The sequence below is a fragment of the Gekko japonicus genome, unplaced genomic scaffold (assembly GCF_001447785.1).
Source record: "Gekko japonicus isolate JY-2015 unplaced genomic scaffold, Gekko_japonicus_V1.1 scaffold3758, whole genome shotgun sequence".
Lineage (NCBI taxonomy): Eukaryota > Metazoa > Chordata > Lepidosauria > Squamata > Gekkonidae > Gekko > Gekko japonicus.
Genome location: NW_015165936.1, coordinates 47,968 through 62,933, shown reverse-complemented (window position 1 = coordinate 62,933; position 14,966 = coordinate 47,968). Strand labels below are relative to the sequence as shown.

Genomic DNA, 14,966 nt, shown 5'->3' with positions numbered 1-14,966 from the left:
TCGACTTACTACCCCGCTCGAACCCCCTAAGGGGTCTCTGAGCGGCTACAGTTACTCACTTATCCCTAACCTATGGCCACAGCTATTAGGGGTGGGGACAATCCCCACCGGCACCCAGTGGAGGGGTTAGTCAATCTTTTTTTCCTCCCGGGCCGGCTACGTCGACTTCGGCGTCTCTCTGGCTCCTTTTTCCTTTCCGGCGGTCTTTCAGTGGCAGATCGGTCGGGCCCTTCTGTCACGCGGCATGCTCCGGCACGGCCTTGGCTCAGTCCTCGCGGCTCCGCACCGCCTGTGCCATCCACACTCCCGTGTCGTCCCGGCTCCGCCTCTCCGCTGACGGCTGTTCTGCTTCCGATGTTGTGCCTGGACGCCATCTGCTCGCCGCTTGCCGCTTCGCCGTCCACCGGGTTCCGACGCTCCAACAACCCCCACAGCGGGGGAGGGTGCCCCCTACCCTCTAAGGTAGGTACCCATTTATCTACTTGCGCATTTTTGATGTTAGTTGGCGCTTTCGAACCGCTGGGTTAGCGGGAGCTGGGACAAGGGCCAGGTGTTCACTCTGGCCGCGGCGGGTTTCGAACAGCTGTGGATGTTACTAGCAGGCGTTTAACCGCCTGCGCCACCGCTATGAAGTAGTGCTTGGGAGCATACTAACATTATAAGCAGTAACTATGTACTGAGGTTGGGTATGTATTGAGGCTATGTATTGAGGTTGTGACCACCAACCTCAATACATAATGAACACATTAGCGTGATGTAGAAATAATATGCAACAGACTATTGCTTAATAAATTTGTTTTTATTTTAGTACAGAATACATTCATATTGTTGATGGTTTTTCCTTAGTGTTTTCTTCCTTTTTGCATACTATATGCTGAGGTTCCCCCTTTATTTTCTCTGTATTCCCACATAGAGGCTGGCAACCTTATGTGACTCCCTATTCTTTTTTCAAAGGGACCAGCCCCAATGGCATTGGACACCAGCATGCGAGCCATCCTGAACAACTTTGGCCATCTCACTGAGAAAGACAATGGGACTTTTGTGAACTGGGAGGGGGCTGTCCTGCCTTGGTGAGACCCCAAACCACCCCACCTTGCAGGAGAAAGGCCTCGTGTGTGGAGAGGACGAGGGACATGAGTGCCTGACTCACTGTGCCTTCATCTGCAATACATGTACCATAACTTGCTGAAACGTCAGGTCTCTGTCTTCCTTCCATGCAAACTAGCCCCTCTTATTTAGTGTATGTGTGTTTATTTACCTTTTTTCTCCCACTTGTTCTTTTTCTGACACAACTCCCAAAGTGGCTCACAGCAATTAGAAGAGGAGAAGAGAGAAGAGAAGAAGATACTGGATTTGTATCCCATGCTTCACTCGGAGTCTCAGAGCAGCTTACAAACTCCTTTCCCTTCCCCGCCCCAAAACAGATACCCTGTGAGGTAGGTGGGGCTGAGAGAGCTCAGACAGAAACTGCTCTTTCCAGAACAGCTCTGACAGAACTATGGCTTGCCCAAGGTCATCCAGCAGCTGCGAGTGGAGGAGTGGGGAATCAAACCCAGTTCTCCCAGATTAGAGGCCGCACACTTAACCACTACACCAAATTGGCACACAATGCTACCAGTGAGCACCACTCATCAATAATAATGAAACGGAGGAGGAAGATCAGTTTTCATGGCTGTTTCCATGCAGTTATTTTATTGAGAATTACCAGGCTTTGTTTATATATTGTGTGGGGGGGAGTGGTAGTCAGATGCTATCAAGCAACAGCCTTTGTTCAAGACCTATTTATGCCCCACGCCCCCCACTTAACATTGCAGAGACAATAATCTACTTTAAGTTCATTAATTTGGCTGGATCTTGTTCTGTCCAAAGGGCACACTGGGAAGGATGGTTACTAACCTATGGCTTCATCCCAGGCAGCTTTTCTTTCTCTCTCTGCCTCTGAAGTCTGTTACATTCCCCCTGCCCCTCCTCAACCGGCAAGAAGCCCATCACCAGACACACACAAGGCAGTGGGGCGTACACAACTCACAAGAAGCTCTTCTTCTCGGGAGCATTGTGGGCAGCAGCTGGATAGATGGGAACAGAGCCAACCTCAGCCTGTGAGCTGTCACAGAGCCAAGATCCTTACACAAGGCTGGGTGGGGGAACTGGGGATTGCCCTCCGTTGAACAGGACAGGCCCAGCTTGGCTCTCCAGGCAGCAAGAGACAAGGCGCAGAAATGCTGCAAGCACAGAGCATCTTGGTGACAGGATCCAACCGAGGGATCGGCTTGGAGATTGTCAAGCAGCTGGCGGGGAAAAGCAATCGGATCTTTGCCACTTGTCGGGACCCAGAGGGATCACGTGCCCAGGTAGCTTACACGCTGGAGCGGGTGCCGGAACAAGACTTGTTTCCTTGTGATATCTATGATCTGTGATCCCTAAGGGAATGGAGGATCATTTTTTGGGAGCAGGGCTTGTTACGCTTCCCAGTCTCAGGGCAATGTTGGGGTTGCCACCCTCCAGGTAGGGCCTGGAGATCTCCCGGAATTACAACTGATCTCCAGAATACAGAGATCGGTTCCCCCTAGAGAAAATGGCAGCTTCGGTGGGCAAACTCTACGGTATGCCAAAGATGACAGGTGATGCCCCTCCCCAAAGCCTTCCCTCCACAGGCACCTCCCCCAAATCTCCAGGAGTTCCCCAGGCTACAGACGGCGACCCTAGAGCAGTTTTCGTTCTATGGAGAAGTGGGGGCAGAGAGGTTGTTGTGGAGTCCAGACTTAATGGTCTTCTTAGCAGAGGGCAATGTGAAGCTCGAGTCGGCTATGAGTGCATCCCTGTGAACCTGGGCAACTGATTTCTATCCCAAGTCCAGCTCACTGTCCACGGAACATTTTAACATCCCTTAAACACAAATTAGTTATTTCTTAATGGAATGATTATTTTACTGTGCGTTAGAAATGGGGTTGCCAACTCTGGGTTGGAAAATTCCTGGATATTTGGGGTAGAACCTGGGGAGGCCAGGGTTTGGGGAGGGGAGGGGAGGGGGTCCATCGGGGATGTGACGCCACAGAGTCCGAGCTCTGAAGCTGTCATTTTCTCCAGGGGGGACTGGTCTTTAGTCTGGAGATCAGATGCAATTCCTGGACACTTCCCGGCCCCACCTGGAGACTGGCAACTCCAATTTGAGATGATGCTAGCCGCCCCCATGTTAAATACCCTAAAAACATTAGCACGGGATAAATATAAGACTTGAAGGCTGCGGTTTCTATAATATAATAATTCCCACTGAATCCTTACTTGTGATTCTTTTTTCTTTCCTTTCCAGAAAATTGTACGGAAGTTGGGGGGGGGGGGGGGGGGAAGAGCACCAATTCATCCACGAGGATCTGGTTTGCAGAATTGTTTGGGAGAATACAAGGTTCTGGTTCGGGGCCGGCATCAGCATACCCTGAGGTGGGGCAGGTGCCAGGGGTCAGGGCTTTGGCGAGGCCCACTGCCACCAGCCTCCCACCCACCCGCCTTGCCTACCGCCTACCTCCCACTCCCCCACTTTGCTCGCAGATGCTCCAGTAACCATGCTCCCAACATGGTTTCAGAAAAGCCTACAGGTGGTACACAGCAGTGGTGCCCCTGGCAGCTATTATGGCAGCAGGCCACGTTTGATTAGCTGTGAATGCAGGTATTGGGAAGGCTTGTGAGCAGGGGAAGGACACACGGGCAGGGGAGGGGGCACAGGAGGGGGGGTGAGGTGTGACCGGTGGGGTCTGGTGGTAGGCAGAGGGGGAGCCCATGGAAATTCTCTGCCCAGGACCCCCAAAACCTGGAGCTGGCCCTGTTTGGGATTCAACTGAGTTTTTATGTGGACAGTACCAGGGAGACCCTGACCTGGATGGCCCAGGCTAGCCCGATCCCATTGGACCTCGAAACCTAAACAGGGTCAGGCGCTGGCCCGTAGCTAACATGGGGCCCATGGGGCCCGGCCCCCTAGTGTTTCTTATGGGCCCCCTCCCCTGGGCTGCCCCCAAAGTGCTCTAACTTACTACCTGCACTGTACTTTCATTTAATTAGCTGGCAGGCCCCCCGAGGCCCCCTCCCCCCACATTCCCTAGCTACGGGGCTGTGTAGTTAGTTCTTTGGATGGGAGACCACCAAAGAAGTCCAGGGTCACTATGTAGAGGCAGGCCATGGCAAACCACCTAAGAACATAAGGACGTAAGAGAACCCATGCTGGATCAGGCCCATGGCTCATGTAGTCCAACACTCTAAGCCACACAGTGGCCAAACCCAGGTGCCATTTGAACGTCACCTCTGAGCATCTCTTGCCTTGGTACCCTACCAGAGTCACCAAAAGTCACTTTTTTTTTCTTAAGTGAAATATCTTTGAAAAGAGCTTGGATTCCCCATGGTGAGTAGGTATTTCTTGAAAAGCTACTCCGTTTGTTGCAGGACACTTTTTATGGAGCCATGTCTATGCAGTGGAGGCATCCCCGGGCAAAACCAGATGCCAAGTGGGACCTGAGCCTCTTCCTGTCTTTCTTCCCTGCATAATCAGGAATGGACCAGTCTTTCTCTTGTGTCACAAGCTTTGGTCTCTTTCAGGAGCTGAAGAACCTGGCTGCCAAGCACCAAGGAGTGGAGATCATTCCACTGGGTATGAGTCAAGTGCACCAAATTCCCATTTGTTACATGGATCTGAGAATCATGGCCAGTCCACGAGGTCATTGTGTTGCATTTTACATGCATGTTATTAGGGGCTTTTCTGCATTCTCATTTTACTTGCTACTGAGTGCCTATGTTTTTTTTTTGGGGGGGGGGGCTGTTCTGCACGTGTTTTGCTCCCTCTCCTGGTTGATTTGCTATCAAACAGCTTATTTCCGGCTTAATTTCCTGCAGATTTAAACTGCAGGGAGATAAGCTTGAAATAAAGCTGTTTGATATTGAATCAACCACTAGAGGGAGCAAAACAGGGAAACGGGGGGGGGGGACACGACGACCCCAAAACAGGAACTTAACACTGAGTAAAATGAGAATGTGGAAAAGCCCTACATGTACCTTACTGAGGGCACGGCATGTATATTTACCAGTGTTCTTTGGTGCTCCCTCCTTGTGCACTATTTCGAGCTACTTAAAAGACCTAACAGTCCCTATTTATAGATGAGCTCACTCGATTAAATTCTTTTCCCTTGGCTATACTGAAAAGCCGATTTGCAGGCACAATGTATTTGGACAGAGTTTGTAAATGTGGATCTGGTCAATCAATGTAAGTTCTTAGAACATATTTTTATTGGAGTGTGAAGTCTGGTCTGATCTGAGAGAAAGGTACTTGTCCTTCCTCTTAAAAGGTTATATGAATTTAGCATCTCAAAAAAAAAAAATATCCAGTCTTTCCTTGTAGATGAAAATTGGAAAGCAACCTTAGCAGTTGCTAAATATTTCGTTGCTGCGATTGCCCACGTGAGAGGGTTGGATTTTGATCTGTTCATGACCCTTGTGTCAGAAGAGCAGTAAGTTAAGCAAGCAAGTAAGCATACCACAAGCATATTCGTTCCCTGTTTCCAGCATGAGTTTAGTTTAAGTTAGACTTGTGCTTCAGGAAATGGGATCAATTTTCCCCTCAAATGTATGAAGCTGCCTGATACTGTCAGACCATTTGACATCTTTCCTAGTATTGTTTTCTCCGACTGGCAGTAGCTCTGCAGAACTTTCCCAGTCTCTTGACCTGGGGTGACTTTTAACCTGAGACTGAATCAGAGTTATGACATCTGTCACAGGACTTGGGCCTTTCTCGTCTCTCTTCGAGAGATCAAACAGTAGCCTTCAGGAAAGGAAATCTTAATACGTCTTGTGAGGTAGTGTATTCACGGGCCCAGATCATGTTATATAGCAATGCCGCTGCTCCATGTGTGATTGCAAAATTCTGAAAAACGAAAGGTAGTAATTCTGCCAAATTATGGGGGCCATACCCCATGTGGAGGCACTGGCAACATCAATGGTGCATCCACACAAGTAGCTCCTTGGCTGAGAGCTTTACGCTACTCCCGCCAGCTTCCAAAGAGCTTTTGTTGGGACCACGTGATTCATCCCTTGCTCTTTGTCAGTATTGTGATTACTCAAACGTCATGACTATGCCTGGCGAGAATGAGTCCTTTTGGCAGAAAACAACACAATGCTTTCCTTTACTGGGATGCGTTCCATGCATTGTTCAAACATGCAGAGTCATGGGGTTCCACCTAATCGTGGAGAAGATCTAGCATCTTAAGAGGTTCTTTTTTTTAGATGTGAAGACACGGTGCTTGCCTTGCGATGACAGAAGAGACAAGGGGCTTGTCAGTAAGAGAACCAAAAGGCATGCATTCGGCAAGAGCCAAAAAAATGGGTTAGACCAGGGGTCCCCAACCTTTCTGACGCTGTGGGCACCTCTGGAATTTTGAGAGAGAGTGCTGAGTGCCACTCCAAAATGGCTTCCACAGGAGGTGGAAGTGCCACTCCAAAATGGCTGCCAAAATTGGGAGGCAGGGCCAAACACAATGCCGCCTTCCTCACACCTCCTGGGAAGAAGGAAACCCTGAAGGAGGAGTGGAACCACACCCTGACTAAGGAAAGAACTGGTGGCTACTGGTCCTCCTCATCCTCCAGTGGAAAACTCCTTCATGTGAATGAGGGAAGCCAAAAACAAGCCAAGATTTACAATGGCCCCACCTACTTTTCTGAAAAGCATGGCATGGTGTCATGGTGCCAGTGGGCACCACGCTGGGGAAGCCTGGATTAGACATTCATTGAAAGTATTCATGCAGAAAGACCCTGGCTCATGTCTCTCCCTTTGGGCCCTTGCTGTACCCGCCACCAGTGTTCCCTCTAAGCTGAGTTAGTGTGAGCTAGCTCACAGTTGTTTAGCCTCCAGCTCACACATTTTTGTCTTCGCTCAGGAAGGATGGCTCCAGAGCAAACTAATTTATGCAGCAGCCAAATGGCTGGCTCACAACTTGAATGCCAGCAGCTCACAGAGTAGAATTTTTGCTCACAAGACTCCACGGCTTAGAGGGAACATTGCCCGCCACCTGGGGCTACTTTCCAGAACACCCATGTGATGCTGCCTCCCTTTCTCTCTCACACATCCTTTTAATCCTCTCACACACCCTGTCCATCATGCGTGCTCACTCTGGAAGCCCTTTCTGGAAGCCATGGGCACAATCCCTTAGTCCTCATCCATGGCTTAAATGGGTCTGTACCCCTGAACTGTGGAGCTGTGGTGGCTCAAGTAGTTAAGACGCTGAACTGCAGGCTGTGGAAGGTCAGTAGTTTAGCAGTTTGAGACCCGGGTGCCGCATGATGGAGTGAGCTCCCATCTCTAGTTCCAGCTCCTGCCAACCTAGCAGTTCGAAAGCAAGAAATTGCAAGTAGATAAATAGGTACCACTTCGGTGGGAAGGGAACAGAGTTCCGTGCGCCTTGGTGTTTAGTCATGCTGGCCACATGACCATGGAAACGTCTTCGGACAGCGCTGGCTCTTCGGCTTTGAAATGGAGATGAGCACCGCAACCCTAGATTCGGACTCGACTGGCTTTCGAGCAAGGGCACCTTTACCTTAACCTTACCCCTGAACTGGACATATTTTCATGCCCACATTTAATCTCATCTCTACCTTCTTCCCTTCCCTCTGTTGCCTCCTCAGTGGGGAATTTAAACAGGAAGGATTAACAACAGCAACACACGATAGTAGTTGTGTACACACATATGTTACCTATTTCTTATTTGTACATGTAAGGGGGTTTTTTTACATGCACGGGTTAATCAGCTCACTATGTGAAAGGACCCTTAGTTTTCTGCCCTGTGAGAGCAACAAGCGTGCATGCGGTAAAGGCACTTGAGCAAAGGTCTGCAGAACTGCTTCCTAGCAGGTGGTGACTCACCTTTAGTTACCTGTAAAACTTTGCTGCTGTAGATACTAGTGATCCATCCAGCATCCAGGCTGCTGCAGCCAGAGTCACAGAACACCTGCAAGGAGCCGGGCTGAATCTCCTGATCAACAATGCTGCGATTGTAAAGCCAAGCAGTCTGGAATCGGAGACAGCAGAGGACATGGCCGAGGTGTACAAAACCAATGTGATTGGGCCCATGCTGATGAGCCAGGTAAGGATGTCTCGGGGGCTCTTCTCGTAATCATGTTACAGAAGCCGTGTTTTCACGTTACCCTATATGCATTCACCTGCCTGCAGGAAACAGCCAACATACCTTTGCTTTACAAATGAAACTGTGGAAAAATGAAAAATGAAAATGAAAAATGAAAATGACACTGTTCTTTGAGGGGGTGAACAAACATGTGGAAAAGGGGGATCCAATAGATATTGTTTACTTTGACTTCCAGAAAGCTTTTGATAAAGTTCCTCATCAAAGGCTCTTAATAAGCTCAAAAATCATGGATCAAAAACTGGCTAATTAATAGAAAACAGAGTGAGTATAAATGGGCAGTTCTCTCAGTGGAGGGGGGTAAGCAGTGGGGTACCGCAGGGATCAGTACTTGGTTCACTGCTTTTTAACTTGTTCATTAATGATTTGGAGTTGGGAGTAAGCAGTGAAGTGGCTAAATTTGCGGATGATACGAAGTTGTTCAGGGTGGTGAAAACCAGTGAGGATTGTGAGGCACTCCAAAGGGATCTGTCAAAGATGGGCGAGTGGGCGTCAACATGGCAAATGGGGTTCAATGTGGCCAAGTGCAAGGTGATGCCAAAAATCCTAACTATAAATACACGTTGATGGGGTCTGAACTGGCAGAGACTGATCAAGAGAGAGATCTTGGAGTTGTAGTAGATAACTCACTGAAAATGTCGAGACAGTGTGTGACTGCAATAAAGAAGGCCAATGCTATGCTGGGGATTATTAGGAAGGGTATTGTAAACAGATCAGCCAATATCATAATGCCGCTATATAAATCAATGGTGCGACCTCATCTGGAATACTGTGTGCAATTCTGGTCACCACACCTTAAAAAGGATATTATAGCTTTGGAAAAAGTGCAGAAAAGGGCAACTCGAATGATAAAAGGGTTGGAACACTTTCCCTATGAGGAACGGTTAAGGCGCTTAGGGCTCTTTAGCTTGGAGAAACGACGACTGAGGGGTGACATGATTGAGGTTTATAAGATTATGCATGGGAAAGAGCAGGTAGAGAAAGAGGTACTTTTCTCCCTTTCTCACAATACAAGAACCCGTGGGCACTCCATGAAATTGCTGAGCGGTCGGGTTAGAACGGATAAAAGGAAGTACTTCTTCACCCAAAGAGTGATTAACACTTGGAATTCACTGCCACAGGAAGTGGTGGCAGCTACAAGCATGGACGGCTTCAAAAGGGAATTAGATAAGCATATGGAGCAGAGGTCCATCAGTGGCTATTAGCCACAAGGTATAGATAGGGACTCTGGGGCAAGTGATGCTCTGTCATCTTGGTGCTTGGGGGGGGGTCAACAGTGGGAGGGCTTCTAATGTCCTGGCCCCACTGGTGGACCTCCTGATGGCACTGGTATTTCTGGCCACTGCGGGATACAGAGTGTTGGACTGGATGGGCCTTTGGCCTGATCCAACATTGGCATCTCTTATGTTCTTATGGACCAGTAACTTGGATAAAGACAGGGTTTAAATCATGAGTCGAGCTACACATGCATTGGATGTAACATGAGAATTAGTCAACGGACATATGAAGAAAAAAACAAGTGTACCCCCCACATAGATTGCACGTACATTCACTGCAACTTTTAATCAGATTTGCAGCTCTTGAGATTTGGAGTATGCAGGCACAGATTTGTGTATCAAGGGTGTGGTCACACGGCAAGTTTACCGCAATTTGTTCCCGCTGTAGATTTGATTGGAGATACTTTTTAGTGGGTTCAGATGATCACACATCCTTTGCCAAACCGCTTGCATTGTGCGACGAGGCTCCAGGCACTATCCAGACAGCTGTGCCGCCCAAGTGGCAGTGTGGCATAATTTTTTTTTAAATGTGTTGCACTGAACAAAATGAATTACCGACATGTAACCGAGTGCTGTTTTATGTGCGCTTGAGTGTTCATGCATTTAATATATTCAGTGCAGGACTGGTCGTGCACACAATGGTGAAAGTCGGGGGGGGGGGGGAACTACTGCAAGAAGGACATACAGATGATCTAATCTCATTCACAGTGAGAGATGGCTGTCCAGATAGGAGAAATTGCGGATTCACAGCGCAAGTAGTAGGAAAGTTCTTAATTTCCCCAGTGTTGGAAAATGTGCTAGAAAACCGGGAGGATTGCAGGGGTGAGTCCGCAGGTGTGGCCTTCGGGCAGAAGATATAGGACAATTAAAACAAGGACAAACAGATTAAAAAATAGTTTTTCTTCGAGAGCTATTACTGCCTTAAATGCTGTATGAAATTGGAATTTGGGTGACATTAGTGGTTTTAAGTTGCTACGTGAACCTTAAGGGAGTTATGAGATAGTTGTGAATGGTTGTGTGAGTGTATATGAATATTGTTGTAAGATCACTGAAATGATTGCATCTTAATTTTGTTGTACTATGTACAATGACAATAAAGTATATTACTTACTATACAGAATCGGCTGTCTGATCAGCCCTTTTAAATGTGATAGGGAACAGTTGTGAAACCTGATCAAAATGACCGTGTGACCATGACCTAATAGGGCAACCGTAAGCAGAATCACACTGTTCTACTGAAGTCAATGGGCTCGGATGGGTACAACTCTACTTAGGATTGCATAGCTAGTGACCTTAAGAAAGGCAGAGCTTCTTGGTGGTGGTGGGATCCTGGGCAGGATCACTGCCTGTTTCCCAGGCAAAGATGCTGTGATGGACTTGACAGCAGCATCACATAACAGAGATTCAACTGCTGCCATATCCCTGGTTGGGGCTAGGGAGGAGATGAAGGGGGACGCCAGCTCTTCTTCCTGCAGCCCGTGTGTCTGTCCTTGATTCTTCCCTCTCCACCTCCAGGCTTTCCTGCCCTTGCTGAGGAAGGCGTCTCGGGAAAGCCCCCAGAAAGGGATGAGCTGCAGCAAAGCCGCCATTGTCAACGTGTCCAGCGACGGCGGCTCCATCGCCAATGTCCTTGGATGGGAACTTGGACATGTTATTAGTTACCGCTGCAGCAAGGTAGGGATGTACATAACATACAAAGGTGGAAGTCTTCGCTCAGTTCATGTCATTAAAATTAAGAACTGGGCTGGATGCATCATTCCTCTCCTTGCTTCTGCTGTGTCTCCCTCCTAGGCTGCTCTGAACATGCTCACCCGGTGCCAGTCCCTGGGATTTGCAGAAGACGAGATCCTGTGCATCGCATTGCATCCTGGATGGGTGCAGACAGACATGGGAAATGCAGCGGTAGGTGCTTCATGGTGCAACTTCATTCCTCGACACAGGCCATCCTGTGCAGACTCATTCCTATACACAGTGAGAGTTAACAGCCTGAAACTTGCAATGCATACCTGATTGTGAAGTCCTAAGAAGAAGAAGACTACAAGGAAAGTGCATCAACATGTAGCCAGGCCCTGTGTGGCCAAGTCGTTCCCTCCTGGATGGAAAATGTGGGCTAGAGAAGAATCCCCCCTTCCTTTTCCAGGCCGGCCCACACCAGGTTATCCTTCCTGTTTAATGGGGATGAACATTGCAGCAGTGGGAGATGGCCAAAGGGAGAGAACATTCTTGCAGGGTCATCCCTCCATCTTTCTTGTATTTCTGAGAACATCTGACTTTGATGATCAAGTCTGCACAGAACTCTTAAGGCTACCAACTCCAGCCTGGGAAATTCTTGGAGATTTGCAGGCAGTGCCTGAGGTAGGGTGGATTTTGGAGAGGGAACGGAGCTTGACAAGGAAGTAATGCCATAGAGTCTATCTACTCTCTGCAGCTGCCATTTCCTCCGAAGGCACTGATCATTGCCATATATAAATCAGTTGTAAATTGTAACTCCGGGAGAACTCTGGGCCCCACCTTGAGACCAGTAACCCTAAACTACGTACTCCGAATATACCTCATGTCATCGTTTCCCCACCACCCACTGAATGATTTCAGGTCTTTGCTGTTCCCAGAGTACCTGATCATCCATTTCAAGTGTTCTGAGCACTACAGTTCCCACAATGCATTGGGGGAAATGAAGTGAAGGAATAGAGAGTGAGGCAGGTGCAGCAGGGGGAGCCTGCCCATCTCTTGCTATAGCCCATACGGGGATGATTGGTGGCTTCTAGGATTTCACCCCCAGACTCAACAAGAAGGTTCCATCCATGTTTATTGTGGATAACAGCCATTGATAGGTCTTGTCTAGCCTTTTCGAAAAAGCCATCTAAGCTAGTGGTCATCAGTATACCTTGTGGTACTGAACGGTTCATTATAATACATTTTAACTGTATGGTCCCAATTGCACAGATCATACACTACTTCCAAGTATGTTGAGGTGACCCTCCAGAGACATGGAGTTCTATAAAGAGGGGGCAGCATTCCAGAATGCTTTTCTTTTGGCGCTGGATGTCTGAACGTGATACATGAGTGCTACAATTTACAGGCTTGGTCAGTCTGACTCGCCAGTGCCACATCCTCCTTGGATCCTAAGGTTGCCAGCTCCATGTTGGGAAATTCCTGCATATTTGGGGGTGGAGCCTTGGAAAGGCAAAGTTTGGGGAGGGGAGGGACCTCAGCAGGGTATGATGTTGTAGAGTCCACCTTCCAAAACTGCCGTTTGGTTCAGCAAAACTGATCTCTGTCGTCTGGAGAGCCCAGCAGGAGTGCCGAATTGAAGCAAGACAGACTGCAAAGTCAGAGTTAACTTCTAGAGCTTTTGGGGCTCCACCACTGAGACAACAGCCTGAAGAAGTCAGAAAAAAACAGATGGCAACCTAGGCAATCCGTAGCTGCTTTATCTGTGACTGTGTTCAGAGACAAAAAGGGAGTGATCAATAACTTCTGTAAAAAAGGACTGTAAAAGAAAATACTAATTCATTTTAAGGACACAGTTTGTTGTCTAATACTTTATGTTTACAGTGTTATTTTTCTTCCTGGTGGTTTGCATACTCACATATGCTGCACGTCCATTTGTGGTTGACTTTTTTCCAACATAGAGGCTGGCGACCTTATGTGACTCCCTATTCTTTTTTCAAAGGGACCAGCACCAATGGCATTGGACACCAGCGTGCAAGCCATCCTGAACACCTTCGGCCGTCTCACTGAGAAAGACACTGGGACTTTTGTGAGCTGGGAGGGGGCAGTCGTGCCTTGGTGAGACCCCAACTTGCCCCGCCTTGCAGGAGAAATGCCTCATGATGTATGGAGAGGACGAGGGACATGAATGCCTGGCTGACTTCACCTTCACCTGCAATAAATTTACCATAACTTGCTGAAACTTCAGATCTCTCTCTTCCTTCCACGCTGTGGCCAGGTGCAAACTAGCCCCTTTTATTTAGTGTACATGGGTTCATTTATCTCTCCCCCCCCCCAGTTGTTCTTTTTCAGACACAACTCCCAAAGTGGCTCACAGCAATTAACATTTGACACATAGTACTACCAGTGAATTGGGGCCACGGTGAACTATAGACTGGAAGGTCGGTAGGTCAGCAGTTCGAGACCCGAGTGCCGCATGACGGAGTGAGCTCCTGCCTCTGGCCCCAGCTCCTGCCAACCTGGCAGTTCGAAAGCAAGAAAGTGCAAGTAGATAAATAGGTACCGCTTTGGTGGGAAGATAACAGCATTCCATGCGCCTTGGCGTCTTGTCACACTGGCCACATGACCACAGAGATGTCTTTGGACAGTGCTGTCTCTTTGACTTGGAAATGGAGATGAGCACCGCACCCTAGAATCAAATTCGACTGGCTTTCGAGCAAGGGAAAACTTTACCTTTACCCTTTACTACAAGTGAACACCACCCATCAATAAAAATGAAACGGAGGAGGAAGATCAGTTCTCATTAGTTCTTATGGCTAAGAATTACCAGGGTTTGTTTATATATTAAGCAACTGCCTTTGTTCAAGACCTGTTTATGTCCCCCCACCCCTCACTTAACTGGATCTCAATCATTCTCATTATGACTGTAAAACAGACAATGCTAGGCTGAATTCAGCCAAATGCTTACAAATTCTCATTCCAATACTGATGGAATTGACAAAAACTAGGAATTAATGCAAGAATTAATTCAGAGGGTCTGTCCCCCTTTCCAACTGTTGTGACTCAGTTTTGGCCCTATGTTCAGTTTCAGGGTTTATACTCCAGATACATTGTTTCTTACCTGCGTTTCCAGCTACCAACAAGAAGAATAAATAGAGAAATAGATTCCATCCATCCATCCATCCATCCATCCATCCATCATCTATTTATCTTCTATCATCTATCTGTCTAATTTATACTCCACCTTTCTCCCCAATGGGAAGGCAAAGCAGCTTACATCATTTTCCTTTCCTTCATTTCATCCTCACAACAACCCTGTGAGGTAGGTTAAGGCTGAGAGTGTGTGACTTGTCCAAGGTCATCCAGTGAACTTCCATGGCGAGAGTGGGAGTTCAAACCTGATGCTCCCAGATAAGAACATAAGAACATAGGAGTAGCCAATGTTGGATCAGGCCAATGGCCCATCTAGTCCAACACTCTGTCACACAGTGGCCAAAAATACCAGGTGTCCTCAGGAGATCCATCAGTGGGGCCAGGACACTAGAAGCCCTCCCACTGTTGCCCCCCCCCCAAGCACCAAGAATACAGAGCATCACCTGCCCCAGCCTGTGAGTCTCTATCTATACCTTGTGGCTTATATCCACTGATGGACCTCTGCTCCATATGTTTATCCAGTTCCCTCTTGGAGCTGTCCAGATGCTAGCCTGACACTCTTAACCACTATACCACACTGCATGGTACCATACCATTTCAAAAATGTGGTGGTGGGGATTAACACAGGCTAGTAAAACTGGCAGGGGCATAAACTATGGGAGGGCAGTGGGGCTCAAGCTCCCCATGATGTCCT

General features: G+C 48.1%; 1 protein-coding gene across 1 annotated transcript; it reads left to right on the top strand.

Moving 5' to 3' along the window:
• The first annotated feature begins 2,168 nt into the window (after positions 1 to 2,168).
• Positions 2,169 to 13,337, top strand: LOC107110641 (C-factor-like). The gene is made up of 6 exons (XM_015411442.1): positions 2,169 to 2,351; positions 4,585 to 4,636; positions 7,927 to 8,114; positions 10,964 to 11,122; positions 11,240 to 11,350; positions 13,122 to 13,337. The coding sequence occupies exons 1-6, from the start codon at positions 2,220 to 2,222 to the stop codon at positions 13,239 to 13,241; spliced, it is 762 nt and encodes a 253-aa protein (XP_015266928.1). The 5' UTR covers positions 2,169 to 2,219; the 3' UTR covers positions 13,242 to 13,337.
• Positions 13,338 to 14,966: the final 1,629 nt, after the last annotated feature.